The sequence below is a fragment of the Chionomys nivalis genome, chromosome 7 (genome assembly GCF_950005125.1).
Source record: "Chionomys nivalis chromosome 7, mChiNiv1.1, whole genome shotgun sequence".
Taxonomy (NCBI): domain Eukaryota; kingdom Metazoa; phylum Chordata; class Mammalia; order Rodentia; family Cricetidae; genus Chionomys; species Chionomys nivalis.
In genome coordinates this window covers 284,765-302,634 of record NC_080092.1, presented here as the reverse complement: position 1 = coordinate 302,634, position 17,870 = coordinate 284,765, and the positions used below count along the sequence as shown (strand labels likewise).

The 17,870-nt window shown below is 45.2% G+C and overlaps 1 protein-coding gene across 2 annotated transcripts in view; it reads left to right on the top strand.

The window, feature by feature from the left end:
• Positions 1-17,870, top strand: part of Abcc1 (ATP binding cassette subfamily C member 1) — a 167,264-nt gene that overhangs the window by 89,421 nt on the left and 59,973 nt on the right. For both annotated transcript variants that reach the window (XM_057774073.1, XM_057774072.1), the window contains 3 exons: positions 1,085-1,246; positions 6,113-6,205; positions 8,833-9,036. In XM_057774073.1, the coding sequence (XP_057630056.1) occupies positions 1,085-1,246; positions 6,113-6,205; positions 8,833-9,036 (459 nt within the window). The remainder of the gene's footprint in view (positions 1-1,084; positions 1,247-6,112; positions 6,206-8,832; positions 9,037-17,870) is intronic.

The window sequence follows — 17,870 nt, the reverse complement described above, 5'->3', positions numbered from 1 at the left end:
GAATGTTAAATCTTTAGTTTATTCTTGGGTTTGCCGTCACTCTCATCCTAGATTTGGACCAAAGAGGTAGTGTGATTCTTGGACAGAGGAGAACAAGCTTTAAATATTTTTATTTTGCCATGCTGGAGGTACACATGATTGGCAGGGACTATCCCAGAGCCAGAGCCCCAACTCCACTTTTTTTTTTTTTTTTTTTTTTTTGGTTGTTGTTGTTTGGTTTTTCCCCATAATTTAAATTTTTATTGAAAATAGATTTTTTTTCATACAATATGTTCTGATCAAAGTTTCTCCTCCTCCAGTTTCTGCTAGATCCTCTCCGTTTACCCAGATCATATCCTTTCTTTTTCTCATTAGAAAACAGGTAACTTCAAGGGACTCAGTGATCTTTCAGCCACTTGTACCTTGGCCTCTGGGGCAGCAGCGCCACCTGGCTCACAGGCTGGCAAGAGTGGCGGCTTTCCTAGGGTTTCCCGCCCCATTACACTGGCCTGTGAGCTTGAGTCCTGGTGCATAGGCTGCAGCCCAGACCGGTGGGACCTTGAAGTCCAGTTTGTTGTGCTGAGTGGCACAGGTGTATTTTTTAAGTCTCCCCACATGATTGTGTACAACCATGCTTGAGAACAAGTGTCCTGGATGGATTTCTCTTCTAGAGCAGCTTGCGGCTGACACCTCAAGACACTTTAGGTACCACAACAATTTTCTGTGTAGAGGCCAGAGACTGCCTTGCAGTCAGTATGCAGACTGGCCTAACAGCATTGTCTAGTTCCCAATGTCAGAGTGCTAAGGCCGAGAACCTTGTGTTGGAATTTGGGGCCAGCAGCATGGTCATGACCTTTGAACTTCTTAGAAATCCAGATTCCTAGCCTACCACAGACCTGCTGATGAAGAAACAACAGGGTTCCCCCTCAGGTGACAGGCCTGCATCCTGAAATGTGCAAGGCCTTGGTTTAGAAAGTACTCAGGATGGGGAGGAGAAAGATCAGCAGTTTTCACTGTCCAGAGTCTTGTCCAGGGCCTGGGGACAGTATACAACTCTTTGCCTTCACCTGGAGGCTCAGTTCTTGCCCTCTTCTGTATTCCACAGGCCCTTGTGATCACCAATTCAGCTAGAAAGTCTTCTACGGTTGGGGAGATTGTCAACCTCATGTCCGTGGATGCCCAGCGCTTCATGGATTTGGCCACATACATTAACATGGTCTGGTCAGCCCCTCTGCAAGTCATCCTAGCCCTCTGGCTCCTATGGCTGGTATGTGTTTGCTCTTGGTTTCTTTGTGCAGGGAGGGCTGGCCTTGTCTAGGCACTGACAGACGGTATGGATGGGAAAGAACATTTCTTGCTGTCATTTACATTTTATTTTCTGTCATTGGCCAGTTCCTGGTTATTTTATTCTTTCCTTGAGTCATCCAGGTTACTTTCGATTACTTGATAGATATGCATTGCCATTTCTCTCTCTCTCTCTCTCTCTCTTTCTCTCTCTCTCTGTCAGTCTCTCTCATGTGTGTGTGTGTGCGCGCGCGCGCGCGCGCGCACACACACACACACACACACACACACACACACGGTTCAGAAGTAGACCTCAGGTGTCCTCCCCAATCTCTCTCCACTTTATTCTTTGAGAGAGTGTCTCTTGCTGAGGCTGGAGCTCACTGACTAGCTGGGGTAGCTGGTCGATGAACTCCAGCCTTGTTTCTGCTTTGCCTGCCCAGCATTGGAATGACAGATGGATACTGCCACAACTAGTTTGGTCTTTCCTTCTTCCCTCCCTCCCTCCCTCCCTCCCTCCCTCCCTCCCTCCCTCCCTCCCTCCCTCCCTCCCTCCCTCCCTCCCTCCCTCCCTTTCTCCCTCCCAGTTTTCTTGAGACAGGGTTTCTCTGTGTTGCTTTGGAGCCTGTCCTAGAATTTGTTCTGTTGACCTGGTTGGCCTCAAACTCACAGAGATCCACCTGCCTCTGCCTCCTGAGTGCTGGGATTGAAGGTGTGCACTACTACCGCCTGGCTGTTGTTTTTCCTTTTGAGACAGGGTCTTGGTATATAGTCCATGCTGCCCTAGAACTTGATATGCCTATCAAGTTGTCAGCAAACTCGCAGAGATCCTCCCGCCTCTGCCTTCACAGTGCTGAGTTAACAGACATGCATCACCATGATCATGTTAGTCTTTTCATGAAATACATGTAATTAATGACCTTTTATATGGTTAACCCACCAACTTTCTCCCACTCTACCCCCTCATGTGAAACAAACTTATTTATTAGAACCTACATATATTGACCAAGAGTTCTTCCTTGTAAGGAATAGAAATCCATCTTAGCCTGAGCAGACAAGAGGAATTGCAGGGGAGGAGTACTCATACCGAAACAATTCAGAGAACCCTAGGGTCCAGAAGAACTGCTGTGTTTAGAGAGCTCGGTTTCTCTCTTGTTATTTCTTGGCCCTGCTTTCTTTAATTGGTTTCATTCATAATGGCCTTGTGTCATCTTTATAGACAATAGCAGATGGCATTCATTGCCTTCATGGGTCTCTCCTAGGGCACTGTGATTAACCAGCTCAGTCCTCAGTCCTCTTTCCATCCCCGAATCAAAGGCAGTGGCCTGGGAAGGAGAAGTTTCTGACTGGCCACCCTTAATCATGAGTCCTCCCCGTTGCAGAAAGATGTGATAGATCCAAGACTGAGAAGATGGTGAGCCAGGAGGCTCTCAGAACAGCACGTGCCCTGTCCATTCCCCCATGAATTCTTTCTCTCTTCTTTCTTTCTTTCTTTCTTTCTTTCTTTCTTTCTTTCTTTCTTTCTTTCTTTCTTTCCTTCCTTCCTTCCTTCCTTCCTTCCTTCCTTCCTTCCTTCCTTCCTTCCTTCCTTTCTTTCTTTCTTGTTTTTTTCTTCTTCTTCGTACTGAGGATGAAACTTAGGGCCCCTTTGTATACTAGGCAAGTGCTTCACCACTGAGCTCCATCTACAGCCAAAGGAATCACCCTCCTTACTCCCAGCTGGTGATTCTGAACCCATCCTTGGTGGACCACCTCCCAGTGCAGTCATATGTCACGTTCACATGTGTGAGTGTGGACACACGGTGGCTCGAGTGTCACGGCTCTAGGAGCAGTGGGACCTGGGAGAATGGAACCAATAAATGAGGCCTAATGCAGTAGCCAACTTTATTCAGAGCTCCCGACAATATATACTCTGAGGGTTAAGATAGGGCACATGAGTAAAGTTCTCATGAGTCAAGCTGTATACAATACCAAGAACAAGCCACGTGTGGCAAAAACATGTTTTTCCATAGAGGCATGTAAATGATAATTTAAATAACATCAGCAAGCAATAAAGAGTAATCTGACTTAAACTCATTCCTACCCACTATACCTGGGAGGAGTTAAAAATAAAAACCACATTCCAATAACAATTCCATGTTTTCAGGAAAATGAGGTCACAAGACTCTTGTCTTGTTTTTTTGGATTGTTCTCACAAGCTTTCAGAATAGGGATCCATTCCTGGACCCTGCTCTGACACTTGAGGTTGGAGGATAACTTTGGATGTTGGGTCTCTTTGTTGTTCCTAACTGTGTATGCCAGGCTGGCTGACCTGCAGACTTCCAGGTTTCCCCCAGCTCGACCTCCCCTCACACTGTAGGTCTCCGGGTTTACAGATGCGTGTACACGGATTCTGAGGATCTGAACTCAGGCCACGTGCATGTAGGACAACATGTGACCTACTGACCCAGCTCCCTAGCTCTCCCTTTTTCTCCTTAGCATAGGAGTGTATGTGATATGATCTTCTGAGGTAGATTTTTGACCTCACAGTGTACTGTCCTAGGCACTGTACTTTTAGACAGATGGCATTGGAGTCTCCATGTCTCTGGTGGGTGTTATACATGATCACACCAGCAAAAACAAACAACCCCCCACCAAAGAAACCAAAACCAAAGCAACAGCAACAACAACAGTCCAGCTCCATCTGCTAAATGGAGTTTACATTTAAACTTAAAAGATTTACATTTATTTATGTGTGTGTTTGTGTGTCACAGCTCATGTGAAGGTCAGGGACAACTTGTGAGAGTCAGGACCGGGGTTATCAGACTTGGTGGCAAGATGCTTGCAGACAAGCACATGACCCCATCTCCCCAGTGGGGAGCTCCCGTGCTCACAGAGCCATCTCACTGGTCCCACTGTTTGTATAGAGATGAGTGGTGAGCGAAATGCTTTGATGATGCAGCTGAGAAAGAAAAGCAGCAGACCCAGGACCTGGCTGTTGGGGAGCAAGCCCTGCACTGCGGCTCCAGCAACACACACAACATAGATGGCTAAATACAGATCTTCAAGTGGATACTGTGGAGTACACCCTTTCCTAGGAACTGTAATCCACGTGAAAGGTTGAGAAGCCTCCATGGTTGGCTTGTGAGTCATAAAGAAGGATCTGATGGAGGCTGTCTCGAGACCACAACAGGACTTCTTTATTCAGACTGTAGATGTGTGAGCTGCGGGGTTGCGTCCCCAGCACCCAGCCGCCCACATGGCTAGCTTATGCCCTGAAATAATTACACGGAAACTGTATTCTTTTAATCACTGCCTGGCCCATTAGCTCCAGCCTCTTATTGGCTAGCTCTTACATATTGATCTAACCCATTTTTAATATTCTGTGTAGTACCACGAGCTGGCTTACCAGGAAAGATCTTAACCTGCGTCTGTCGGGAGTGGGAGAATCATGGCGACTCCTGACTCGGCTTTTTTCTCCCAGCATTTTGTTCTGTCTACTCCGCCTACCTAATTTTCTGTCCTATTAAAGGGGCCAAGGCAGTTTCTTTATTACTTAACCAATGAAACAACAGATAAAAAGATGACCCACCCCCATCATCAGACTACCAACCTCACAATGTAGGAAGGTGGCTGCTGAGGTTGCCCTGGAACTAGGCTGTCTCTTCTATTCTGGGTTCTATGGCCTTGGGCATCTCCACACCTCCCTATGAGCAGTCAACCTGTGTATGCTAGTCCCCATGCACACACACTTGTGTATCATACCCTGCTCAACAAGTACAAATAGACATGCAAATGGTTATAACATATATATATATATATATATATATATATATATTTTTTTTTTAAATCAGTGCATTTGACTGTAGAATGTTCTGTGAGCCTATGCTGGGAGTGTCATGAAGTGTGTACTGTACTGCGTCAGGGTCCCCAGAGCCTTTATCAGCCTTGAAAATGCCCTAGTTGGACAGTAAAGTCAGAGCTGATTTTTTATGATTATAAAAAACCATCAGAGGCGCTAGGGAGATGGCTTAATCCATAAAAGGGCTGCTGTGCAAACATGAGGACCTGAGTTTGGATCCTTATTGCCCATGCAAAAAGCTGGGCTCAGCAGCACATGTCTATAATCCCAGGATTGGGAAGAAGTGAGCTACAGGTTCATGAAACCACCCTGTCTTGAGAAATGAAGTGAAAAGTTGCTGAGGAAGACGCCAGAGTCAATTTGTGTGTGTGTGTGTGTGTGTGTGTGTGTGTACACTTTCTCACCCATGTAGATGCATACACTCAGCAAGGATAAGGTACCCGCGCAAGGGCACACAGCAACAGGTTTGAGTCTCTAGCAAGTCAAGGTCACAGGCGTAAAGCTGGGGGAGATGAGATGCTGCAGTTCATCTGTGTATTCTCTGCCTGGCAAGTACAAAATGCTTCGCTTCCTAGAAGAAGGGAGGTGGCACACAAGCCACACTGTTGGTGCCAGCTGAGTGGCAGGAAACCCCTTTGAAACCCAAGTCTTACAGTGTCAGATGCCAGCCAATCTGGTAGCCACTCTTCCAGCCATCCAGATTAGCACTCCACCAGGCTGGAGGTTAACTAGCCAGCACCTTAAGGCTTTTCCAAGATTCCAGAGATTAAATTTGCATAGCTTACCTGGTTCTCAAGAGCTTTGGATAAGGGATAGTTTACCGGCATATTCATAAAAGGGTTGGGAGGACCCCAACTGAAAACGATTGATGCCCTGTCTTTGGGTAAAAGGAATAAAACCCTATTTGGTTGGTGGGGTCTGCCTGGACTGTGTAGTCCACGATAGATAATGTGAGTACCAGGGCTCTCTTCTGTGTCGAGTGACTAATTATTACCTGTCTTTCCTCAGAACCTGGGTCCTTCTGTGTTGGCTGGGGTAGCTGTGATGGTATTCATGGTACCCTTCAATGCTGTGATGGCCATGAAGACCAAGACCTACCAGGTAGGATGTCCATCTCCATGAGGCCCCACCCTGAGCCCTGGCCTGGGTCTTTCCTGATGAAGGTTGACCAGTTTCCTGATGGTCAGCCTCATCTATTCCAGGTTCCGTGATACAGGGACACTGCTTCCCACAATGGCTTGTCCTTGGAGTTGGCAAGTTTTCCAAAGGGCAGCCGTGGTCAGTGCCCCAGAGTTGATCTGAGCAGGCAAGCAGAGACAAGCATAGTGACTGGGAGTCTATCTTCCTCCCTTCCTCTCTCCCTCCCTCCATCTTTTATATTGGTTACTTATTATATACAATACTAACTTTTATTTTGAGACACACTTTTTTTTTCTTTTGGTTTTTCAAGACAGGGTTTCTCTGTAGCTTTGGTGCCCGTCCCGGAACTAGCTCTTGTAGACCAGGCTGGCCTCGAACTCCCAGAGATTCGCCTGCCTCTGCCTCCCGAGTGCTGGGATTAAAGGCGTGCGCCACCACTGCCCGGCATGAGACACACTTTTTAAAAATGTTTTAACATAGTAAGTGCTTTTCTATTATACAATTTTAAACTACTTAAGTCTATAGGTTAAAAGCAATGGAATCCTGCATCCTACCTTCTTGGCCACTGTGAACACATTGAAGTGGATCCCTCCCTCCCTCCCTCCCTCCCTCCCTCCCTCCCTCCCTCCCTCCCTCCCTCCCTCCCTCCCTCCCTCCCTCCCTCCCTCCTTCCTTGTCTTGATTTTATTTTGTAAACCGAGACTGGCCCCACTTTCCGTGTTCCTGCCTCAAATTGGAAGATTATAGACTTGCACTGCCATGCCTGGCTTTACCTCTGGAACTTTCCACATGCAATATAATTTTATGTATAATTAGACTTGGTATGAAATTATGTACTTTTTCTTAAGTTTTAAAAGTTCTGTTTTTTCTCCTTTTATTGAAAATATATTTTTCCCCTCACATAATATATCCTGATTCAGTTTCTCCTCCCTCTACCCTTTCTAGTTCCTTCCCATCTCACCTCCCATTAGATCCATTCCCTTTCTGTCTTTCATTAGAAAACAAACAGGCTTCTCAGGGAATATAATATAATATAATATAATATAATATAATATAATAATGATGAAAGCTAAAGATAAAATAAAAGCTAACTGGTTGGAATTGGACAAAACAAACAGAAGAGAAAGAGCCAGAGAGAAGGCATCAGAAACAGAAACCTGCTTGTCTGCAGACTCAGGAATTCCATAAAACACTAGTTTTATCTTGTATTTTTAATCCAGTGGACATTTGTGATGGTAAGATTTTTATCATTTGACTCCATGCCCGTTGATCTTCCTGAGTGGATCTTGTGGTCTTCACATCCCATGTTCTCAATTTCCCACATTTCTGTGCCCCTGTTGTTGGGTGTGTGCTGTCCTTGGCCATACTTATGGGGTTTCAGGTAAGTTGGCCATGATGGGAGGGTAGCCTTGTAGGCTGACTTCATGCAGCAGGCCAGTCAGCAGGTTTTGTCCTGGAATAAGTAGACTTCCATGAGTGCCTCACCTTCAGAGAGGCTCCTATCTTTGTTGTCAGGTCTAGTTGTATATGGTTCCCCCATCTGTGACTTAGGGGTGACCCAGCCTGACTGAACATGGCATGGCTGTTTTTGAAATGCTTAGAAAAGCATCTGCCATGCTGATGTGTCGAGTGGTTTTAAAATATTTAACACCTAAATGTCTTTGTCATGGCTTATCAGGACCAGTGCCAGCCAGACCTGGCATGTTTCAGTAGTTTAATGACCAGAGAGTGGCTGGAATCAATTACAAGGAAAGAAACCAACTGGTGTGGTGTGCTCTTGTTTGTCTAGCACTGGGAAACTGAGGCAGGAGGACTAGGGGTTCATGGCCAGGGGGGCTATAAAGGCCCTGTGAAAAAGAGAGAAATAAAGAAGGGAAGGAACAGGAGGGAGGAAGATAGGAAAAAGGAAGGGAGGAATAATTTATTCTCTCCTGGTATGTTAGTAGCATAAGGTGGCATCCCCTCTTCTCTGAATACCTGGAAGCCTTGTCTCATCTCCATCCCTCAACTCTGAGTTGGTCTCTCAGTTGAATTCAGCCTGATATGGAGAAGTTTTAACTTTTACAATGGCCGAGTCTTTTGCTGTGGTCTGGGAGCTGACTTTGTTGCTCACGGAGTCCAAGGCCAGCTCTCCCAACCTCTGGGAGGAGCTCTGTCTAATTGTGTGTTGTGTGGGGCTGTGGCGGGGCTATGTCCCGCCACCGGGCTAGCTTTATCCGAAATAATTACACGGAAACTGTATTCTTTTAAACACGGCCTGGCCCATTAGTTTTAGCCTCTTATTGGCTAGTTCTTACATTTTGATCTAACCCATTTCTAATATTCTGTGTAGCCCCACGAGGTGGCTTACCAGGGAGATCTTAACCTGCGTCTGTGTCCGGTGGGAGAATCATGGCGACTGCCTGACTCGGCTTCTTTCTCCCAGCATTCTGTTCTGTTTACTCCGCCTATCTTAATTCTACCCTATCAGAGGCCAAGCAGTTTTTTTTTTATTAATTAACCAATAAAAGCAACAGATAAAAAGATGACCCTCCTCCATCAATTGTGGATGTGCCTAGGGCCCAGGATGCTGATCTCTTTTCCTGTAGGTGGCACACATGAAGAGCAAAGACAACAGAATCAAGCTGATGAATGAGATTCTCAATGGGATCAAAGTACTTAAGTTATATGCCTGGGAGCTGGCCTTCCAGGACAAGGTCATGGACATCAGACAAGAAGAGCTGAAGGTGCTAAAGAAATCTGCGTACCTGGCGGCTGTGGGCACGTTCACCTGGGTCTGCACACCTTTCTTGGTGAGTGGGGTAGTTTCATGGTGGATGGTTGTTGTGTCTTGTGTTTTTAAGCCTAAATATTTGTAAGAATGTAAAAATCAGATTTATTTACTTGTGTGCATGTGTATGAGTGCACACGTGGAGACAGAGGACAACTAGAGCTCTCTCTTTCCGCCTGTGGGCTCCGGGGATTGTACTCAGCTCATTACGTTTGAGAGCAAGTGCCTTTGCCATTAAGCGAGCATCTATATATTTTTCAAAGACTGCTCGTTTGGGGCTGGGGTTTAGCTCAGTGGTCTAGCATTTCCTTAGGTTTGGTGTCCTGGGTTCCAAACCCATCACTGCAAAGCTAACCAGACAGACAAAATATTGCCATTTAAGCAAGGCCTTCCTGATCATTCCTCTCCAAGGCTGATAACTCTCATCCTGCTTTATTTGCAATGCTTGGCAACTCCACATTGCCAGTCCTGCAGCTGTTACAGAATGGAAATCTGTGTTGTCAGCTTCCTTCATTGAGAAAGTCTCACAAGAAAGCATGCTCGGCTTGGGGTGATGGCTTAGCAATGAAGGGCTTGCCTTGTAAGAATGAGTTTCTTTATGTGATCTCTAGCACCTTATGTTCAACAACAGCCTGAAGTGGTGGGGAGGCAGAGACAGGCAGATTCTGGACTCTCTGGCCAGCCTGTCTAGCCTACTTACTGAGTTAAGGCAATTCACAGAACCTCTTTCAGGTGGGTGGTGCCTAAAGATTGGCAGCAGAACTGGGTATGGTGGTGCATGCTTTTAATCCCAGCACCAGGGAGGTCATCTCTGTGAATTTGAGGCCAGCCTGGTCTACAGAGTGAGTTCCAAGACTACTAGGACTGTTAAACAGAGAAACCCTGCCACAAAAAACCAAACCAAACCAAACCCAATCAATCAATCAAACAAAAAAACCCCCAAAACCATCCAACTAAATAGAATGGCAGCTGAAGTTATCTTCTGGTCTCTACATGCATATACATAAGTATGCACACACACATGTCCAAACGCACACAGTGTTATCTGAACTAAACTGTATACTTGGTTGCCATAGCTGGTAGACACCAGGGGACTAGGGTCTTGTTATTAACTGATTGCAAGCTGTGGCTTGTCAGTGCCCTAAGTTCAGTGTTCAGTGGCACTGCCAGACACATTCTAAAATTAACAGTGTGGTTTATTGCCTGTATCTGGAATGTCAGCTCAGAGAGGGCATCTGTGGACACCTGTCACTGTTCCTCAGAGGATCTAAGGCTAATAGTCCATGGAAGCTACCAGATCATATAGGAAGTTCTAAAGTGTAGATGCGTGCTGTCCTACACATCTCCATAGAGACTATTCTATTTATTAGAAAACAATGTCTAACGTTATAGGTGTTTAAAGATACCCTTATGAGGGCTTTAGAGATGACTCAGCAGTTATGAACAGTTGATGCTCTTTCAAAACACTGGTTTCAGTTCTTAGTACTCAAAGTGGGCTGCTCACAACCACCTAGAATTCCATTCCTGGGAATCTGAAGTCCGTCCCCTCTTCTAGCCCATGGCGCACTCACATACCTGTGGCACATACACAGAAACACACACAGATAAATAAAATAAGATAAATCTTTAAAATAGTTTTATGTATTCTAATAGAACTGTACTGTATGTATCCTGTCATGCTTAAGACCCTGGATTTGTCTTCTGACAGGGACGTGTCACCTGTCCTTCCCTACCCTGTTAGCTGGCTCTGTCTCTGGGCACAGAAACACCTTGCATTTCACTCCCTTTGCTTTCACACAGTAATTAAGGGTACTGTATGTTGGAAGGAAGGCCCGCTTGTTCGTCTCGGCTGCACGGCTAGCCTAACTCCGAAATAACCACACAGAAACTGTATTAATTAAATCACTGTTTGGATAAGAATAATTATATACTTGATAAACTTGCTTTGCCCTTCCTCATATCTGTGTCTTTCTTTACATGTCTGTATATGTCTTTGTAGTTAATGTTTAAATTTCCTGCAACAAACAACAAATTTTCCTACAGTAATCTTTGAAGTTTCCAGGATGAAGATGGGGCCCCACAACATCAACTCAACCTGGTTATTATGACGTCATGATTTTTTTTCTTTAGCGCTAAAATTAGACCTGTTTTTTGGTACCATCTGCACAAGACAGTTTCGAATGGTGCACATTTTTGACAACACTCTGGCCGAACCTCCTTGAAACACTCAAAGACTAGTTACAATTTTCTCAGACCAAAGGTTAATCTGGGAATTTTACCATCATTTGCTTTCACAGGACCCCCTAAGAAGAACGTCGCCCCCATGTCAGCTGGAAGCAATCTTAGAGGATGACGTCCCCTCTCCCAACAGAGTTTGCCCTCAGGTCTAGGTACATCATTTAGTGGTTGGTATAGGGTTGAAGGGATGGGGGAGATATTTTATGGGATTAGGGGTACTTTAAAAAAAAGGGGGGATTAACTGGTTTGATGGGATGATTGGGATTTGTGAATTATTGTTTTTAGAAAATTGTATTGGTACTGATTCTTGTATATTGATATATTGAATATTGAATGTGAGTGCTTCTACCTCTATTGTATAAGAGTATGCTTATACCTCTGTCTATATTGTATTGATATATTTACCATATTGCAATGCACATTTATACCTCTGATATTATTTATGTAATGACATTGTTTACAGTTGGAGATCATTGTCTTCATATATTGCACAGTTGTTTATTCTCTTAGTCTTCAAGTTAGATAGGTATTGAGAATTATATGTTTGTCATATTTAGTTTTAGGATAATCAGGTTTTTTAGATACATAGAGATTATATTTAGTATAGATAGTATAATCTTCAACCTCTTCGAAGAGCTGTAGAAAATGGCCTTTAATCTAACCTAGAATTCCATGCCAACGAGACACAATCACTCCTGGCAACACCGCTCTACTCCCGAGAGAACGTTGAGCACCAAAGACACTCCACTGGGAGCTTGTCTTCTTGGCAGAACTGGCCTTTGGGTTAAGAAAAGCCCATACCTCAACTACTGACAAAGATACAGAATATCCATAAGTGGATGAAACAGGATTGTCTTATCTTTCCAAGACAGGGTAGGATAGTTCTAAAAAGTTTCTTGCCTTTAATAATGGTATGTCAGTTATGTTAGGCCTTAGCCAAAGTTGGTTGACTCAACATTGCAAACGAGACTTTGGGTGATTGCCCAGGTAGTCAGTTGTCTCTGTCATTTGTTGCACATTTTGGAAATTTCTCATTTGTTCTTCCTGGTTGCTTAAGTAATATTAATTCCCTTCTCAGATCTTTGACGGAGTTGAAGATTAGATAATTGTAGTTACTCTTTACATTATTTAGACTCCTTGAGATAGAATGTTTAACAAAACTTTTGTTAACTGTTTCTTGCTCAATATTGTTTGTTATTTGTAATTTTATATTTATTATTTGTTCCTATTGTATGTAGTTGTATTTGGTTTGGCTCTGTTTTATTTAGACAAAAGGGGGAGATGTAGGGGAAGCCCAGCCAATCACCTTGCTTGAAGGGCGGGATCCCCTGAGGTTATTTTTCACTTATAAAGTTTGTGGGGCATGCTCCCTGCCTCCCCTTCTGCTTTCCTGTTCTCCGCAGGAACCTCGGTTTTGTAAGTCCTCCCCTTATTAAAGCTGAATATTTTATAATAATTTCTGTCTGCCGTTCATTTACACTGTAACAGCTTGGCCCATTAGCTCTAGTTTTTTATTGGCTAATTTTTACATCTTAATTTAACCCATTTCTATTAATCTGTGTATTGCCACATGGCAGTGCCTTACTGGGTAAAATTCCCAGGATCTGTCTCCAGCGGATCCATGGCGTCTGTCTGACTCTGCTTTCTTCCTCCCAGAATTCATTTCTGTCTTCTCTGCCTACCTAAGTTCTGCCCTATCAGGCCAAGGCAGTTTCTTTATTCATTAATCAATACAAGCCGCAACACACAGAGGGGACTCCCACATCAGCTGAAGAGTCTTCATTGTTGAGGTGTGTGACTGATTGGGGTGGGTGACAATGCTCACCTGAGCTTGCTCCCCTAAGAATGAAATGGGCCTAGAACTTTTTTTGTTTTATTTAGTTTTTTTGAGACAGGGTTTCTCTGTGTAGCCTTGGCTCTCCTAGAACCAGCTCTTGTAGATCAGGCTGACCTCGAACACACAGAGGTGCACCTGCCTCTGCCTCCCGAGTGCTGGGATTAAAGGTGTGCACCATTACTGCTCGGCTTTTTTTTTTTTTTTTTTTAAATAACCTTTTTTGTTTTAGTTAGGGTTACTATTGCTGTGAAAAGACACCATGACCACTGGAAACTCTTATAAAGAAAACATTTAATTGGGGGTGACTCACTTAGAGTTTCAGTCCATTATCACGACAGGTGGTATGGTGGCTCGTTAGGGTCCTAGAGAAGTCCCCAAAGAAGACCAAAAGCCACATATGTAATAACAAGAGCGCTTTATTAATTCTAATGTTGGGGTGGTACTTGGCAACCTCCAAAGAAAATCACAAGCTCTTTTTAAGAGGAGTTAGGGAAATTCCAGAGAGGAGGATAAAAAAGATTAGTGTGGGAGCTGATTGGTGGAGGAAAGATTAGTGTGGGGGCTGATTGGTGGAGGAAAGATTAGTGTGGGAGCTGATTGGTGGAGGAAAGATTAGTGTGGGGGCTGATTGGTGGAGGAAAGATTAGTGTGGGAGCTGATTGGTGGAGGAAAGATTAGTGTGGGGGCTGATTGGTGGAAGGTCCTAGTGGTTAGGGATCTTCCAGCAGCAGGTAGGGAAAGTTATCTTTGGCCTGCAGAAGTCTGGCAGGGGGTGGAGGGGGGCATCAGCTGAGCTAGCGGAGGGGCTTTGGGGGCCTCCTGAGCCAGCAGAAGGGCTTGTGAGTGTGTTTGCTGATGGTCACCCATAAGTTGTGGTTTTCATGAGACCTGCTTGTTCAGCTCTGTCCCATTTTTGTGAAGTGAAAATAAGGTCTGGTCTCTGTCAGGGCTCTGATCTGTTGCCTCTCCTCCAGCCTTTTATTTCCCCTCTGAGTAGTGGGTCGTCTTGAACCCTGGAGATGCTTCTTTTGTATCTGCAGGCTTGTATTGCTGTCTCAGAACCATCAACTGGACGATAGAGATCTGTGATGATCACCGGGTTTCCTGACTGGAACCCGTGGGGCACAGGAGGTGGTGCCTTCTCACAGACTGCGTGCAGCTGAAGCCAGAGTTGTTTCTGCACCTGAGTCAGAACTTGTAGGGAGGAAAGAAATCTTTGGTCATTAAATACAGCCAGTAATTCTGCCCCAGGATTAGGCAGAGTGGGTAGTGGCCTGACATACACGATATGAAATGGGGCCTAGGGTATAAGAAGAATTGTGGTCCCTATAGAGAACACAGGGGAGGAGAGAAACCCGGTCACTGCCAGTCTCAAGGATTAATTTGGTTAAGGTCCCTTTAGGGTCTGGTTCATCTTTTCTACCTGGCCTTAACCTTGGGGACGATAAGTGTAATGAAGTTTCCAGTTGGTCCCATAGCCTTAGCTACGTTACCTGAGAGATGAGTGCAGGTCTGTTATCTGAGCTCAAGAGCACAGGGAAGTCGTACCTCAGGATCATTTCTCCCGGTAGTTTCTCGACTAGCCTGGCAGCTGTCTTGTGCTTAGTTTTTACCCTGAAAAGGTATCTATAAAGACTAGTAGATGTTTATAGCCATACAGGCCTTGCTTTACCTTTGTGAAATCAATCCCCCAATTGGTGCTGGACTGAGTTGCTCTCTCCCCGTATCCAGTTCTCGTGTCTCCACGTTTTGTATCAACCAGACGCATGTGGGACATTGGCCTGCAGCTTCTGCTGTGTTGTCCTTAAGATGTGCTCGTTTCAAGTGGTTCTATGTTTTCCTTTCTCCCAAGTGAGTACTTTGGTGTATTTGTTGAACTAACTGAGTGGCAGAGTCTGAAAGGAGGACGGTCCATTTATCAGGTCCTGAACCACCCTTTCTCCTTGGAAGTGTTTGCGCACTAGTGAATTCTTTGGGACTTTTGGTCATTGTAAGCTGGAAATGCTGGCAATGTGGGTGTTACCATCTTTGGTGGTGTTGCCAGCAGGGATGGCTGCTGTCTGGAGGGCAGCCACATGGCCCGTAAGAAGTCTAAAATCTCCTATTCGTTGTAATAGTCTTTCCTTCTGCAGTCAACAATCCCCTCTCCCTGTACATGGCACCGTGGACGTGTATTGTGGCAAACTAATACCAGCTATCAATATAGACATTAAGTCTTTTCCCCTTTCCCAACTGCAGAGCCTTTGTTAGAGCTATGATCTCGGCCCACTGGGCTTTTGACCCAGGAGGTAGGGCCTCTGCCCATATGACTTCTTCCTCAATTGTAACTGCTGCCCCCACGTACCTGATACCATCTTTGATGAAGCTACGGTCATTTGTATGCCATGTTACCTCATCCCTTGAGATCTGATCCCTTGGAGATGACTCAGGATGTCTAGACAATCGTGGAGAGGCTGATTCAGGTTTGGCTCGTGAGCAGGGTGGCGGGGTTCAAGGCATGGCTGTGGGTGTATTGGATCCTGGGTGGGTTTAAGAGCAAAGCCTGATAATGAGTCAGCCGAGCGTTAGTGAGCCATCTGTCAGGAGGAGCTTAAGGACCCCCACCATAGCATAGGGCTGGTCACTTTAAGAGCTTTCCCCAAAGTTAGTTTGTCTGAGTCTTTAACTAGTAAAGCTGTTGCTGCAATTTTGTGGAGGCAAGGAGACCAACCAGTAGCCACTGGATCCATCTTTTTGGACAAGTCGGCTACTGGCCTTTTCCATCTGTAGGATCCAATTGAGGGAAGTCTTTCCCCCATCTCATGGTCTCATACAGAGGCCGAGCAAATTCAGCAAACCCAGGGATCCAGAGCCTACATAACTCAGCAGACCCCAGGAATTCTCTGACCTCTTGGTGGTTGTTGTGTCTGGGATCATCAGAATGGTTTCTTTTCTTGTTTTTGACGTCCATCTTTTGCCCCCCTTGAGTATGTACCTTAAGTAAGTTACCTTAGTTTGCCTGAGTTGACCTTTTTTGCTGATACACAATACTGCAAATTTTCCAAAGTTTTAAGCAACGTGTTAGTGGCAGCATGGAGGCTTTCAAGGTGTCAGATGCTATCAGGAGGTCATAATAAGCTGGTTTTAGGGTAAGTTTGTCAGTACTCACCCAAGTCCTCGTAGAGTGAGTGCTTCATCATAGATGGTAGGAGAGTTCTTGAATGCTTGGGGTCGTTGTGTCTAGGTCAGCTGTTCATTGACTCCATCTTCTGAATCTGTGCATTTGAAAGCAAACATAGGCTGGCTGGCTGGAGCCAGTGGCAGGTCGAAGGGCATCCCTGAGGTCTAACACAGTGTAGGTGACATGTACTGGAGGCAAGACACTTAGAAGAGTGTAGGGATTGGGAACTGTCGGAGGAATGTCCCCAACCCTTTTATTTACTCATAGAGGTCTTGCGCTGGTCTACAGTCATTGGAATTGGGCTTTTTAACTGGCAACAGGGAGCATGTTCCAGGCCGACTGGCAAGGGACCAAAATACCCAGCTCTCAGAGGTGCTTATATGAGGAGCTTAGCTTCTCTGGGCATCGGGTATTGTTTGACTTGTGTTGGTGTGTTCCCCCTCCCCCCCCCGGCTTTCAGTTGTATTGGTGCAGGGGAGTGGCAGTGGGCCCATGCTTGGGGAATTTCTTGGAGCCAATTTTAGAGCAGGTCTCTATTGTCTCTTTGATTTGGGGGGCCACAAACAATTTGTATTCCTCCACAAGTGACAAAGTGAGCAAGTATAGTGCCTCTCCCTTTTGATTGGTCATTGATATTTTAGTCTGGTCAAAATGGATGGAGACCCTCATCTTTGTTAACAAGTCTGTTTTAAGTGATGGGTATATGGGCACTCAGGGATGACCATAAAAGAGTGGGTTACTTGGCCCTTTTTTATGTCCATTGATCGTCGAATAGCCCATGAGTACCCGTTCATTCCTGTAGCCCCTTGCACCCAGGAGTGTTTTGGTGACATTTTGCCTAGGGTTTGTTTTAGAATGGAGTGTTCTGCTCTTGTATCTACCTGAAAATCTATGGGTTCCCCCTCCACCTTTAGGATTATTCAAGCCTCGGGGAAGGGCTCTGAGCCCCATCTCCTTTAATCAGTTATTTTTTTCCAGTTTTATTACCTTTATTTTTGAGCCCTGTCATTTAGGGCATTTATCTTTTCAGTGACCCAACTTTTTACAGTAGACACATTGGTCTTTTTGCAGACTGGCCTGTTGTGCAGTCCCTGCATATTAGGCCTTTCCTTTTACCTGCTGAGTTTCCCAAGGTCAGTGCCTGTCATCTAACCTGTGGACTACATGACACAGCTAGAAGGATTTTGTGAGCCCCTGTTCCTGTCTGTCTACTGGGGTCTTCCTATTGTTGAATACTATCTCAGCAACTGCAATGAGTTCAGCCAACCTTTTACTTTTAAAATCTTCTAGTTTCTGCAGCTTAACGCGGATATCTGGTGTTGACTGGTTGACAAAAGCCAGGCTGATTGCAGACTGATTCTCCACTGAGTCTGGATCCAAGGGTGTGTAGGGCTTGTAAACTTCTCTCAGCCTTTCTAGGAATGTTTCTGGTGTTTCTTCAGGCCCCTGGAATACCTGACTAACTTTGGACAAATGTGTGGGTCGCTTTGTGGCAGCCCAGCACCCCCCCCCCCCATTAGAATCTGGCAGTAGACGTTTAGCATCTCCCAATCTTTCTCCGTGTTGAAATCCCAGTTGGGTCATGTCACCTCGGCATTTATGAGGTCTGCATCGGTGACAT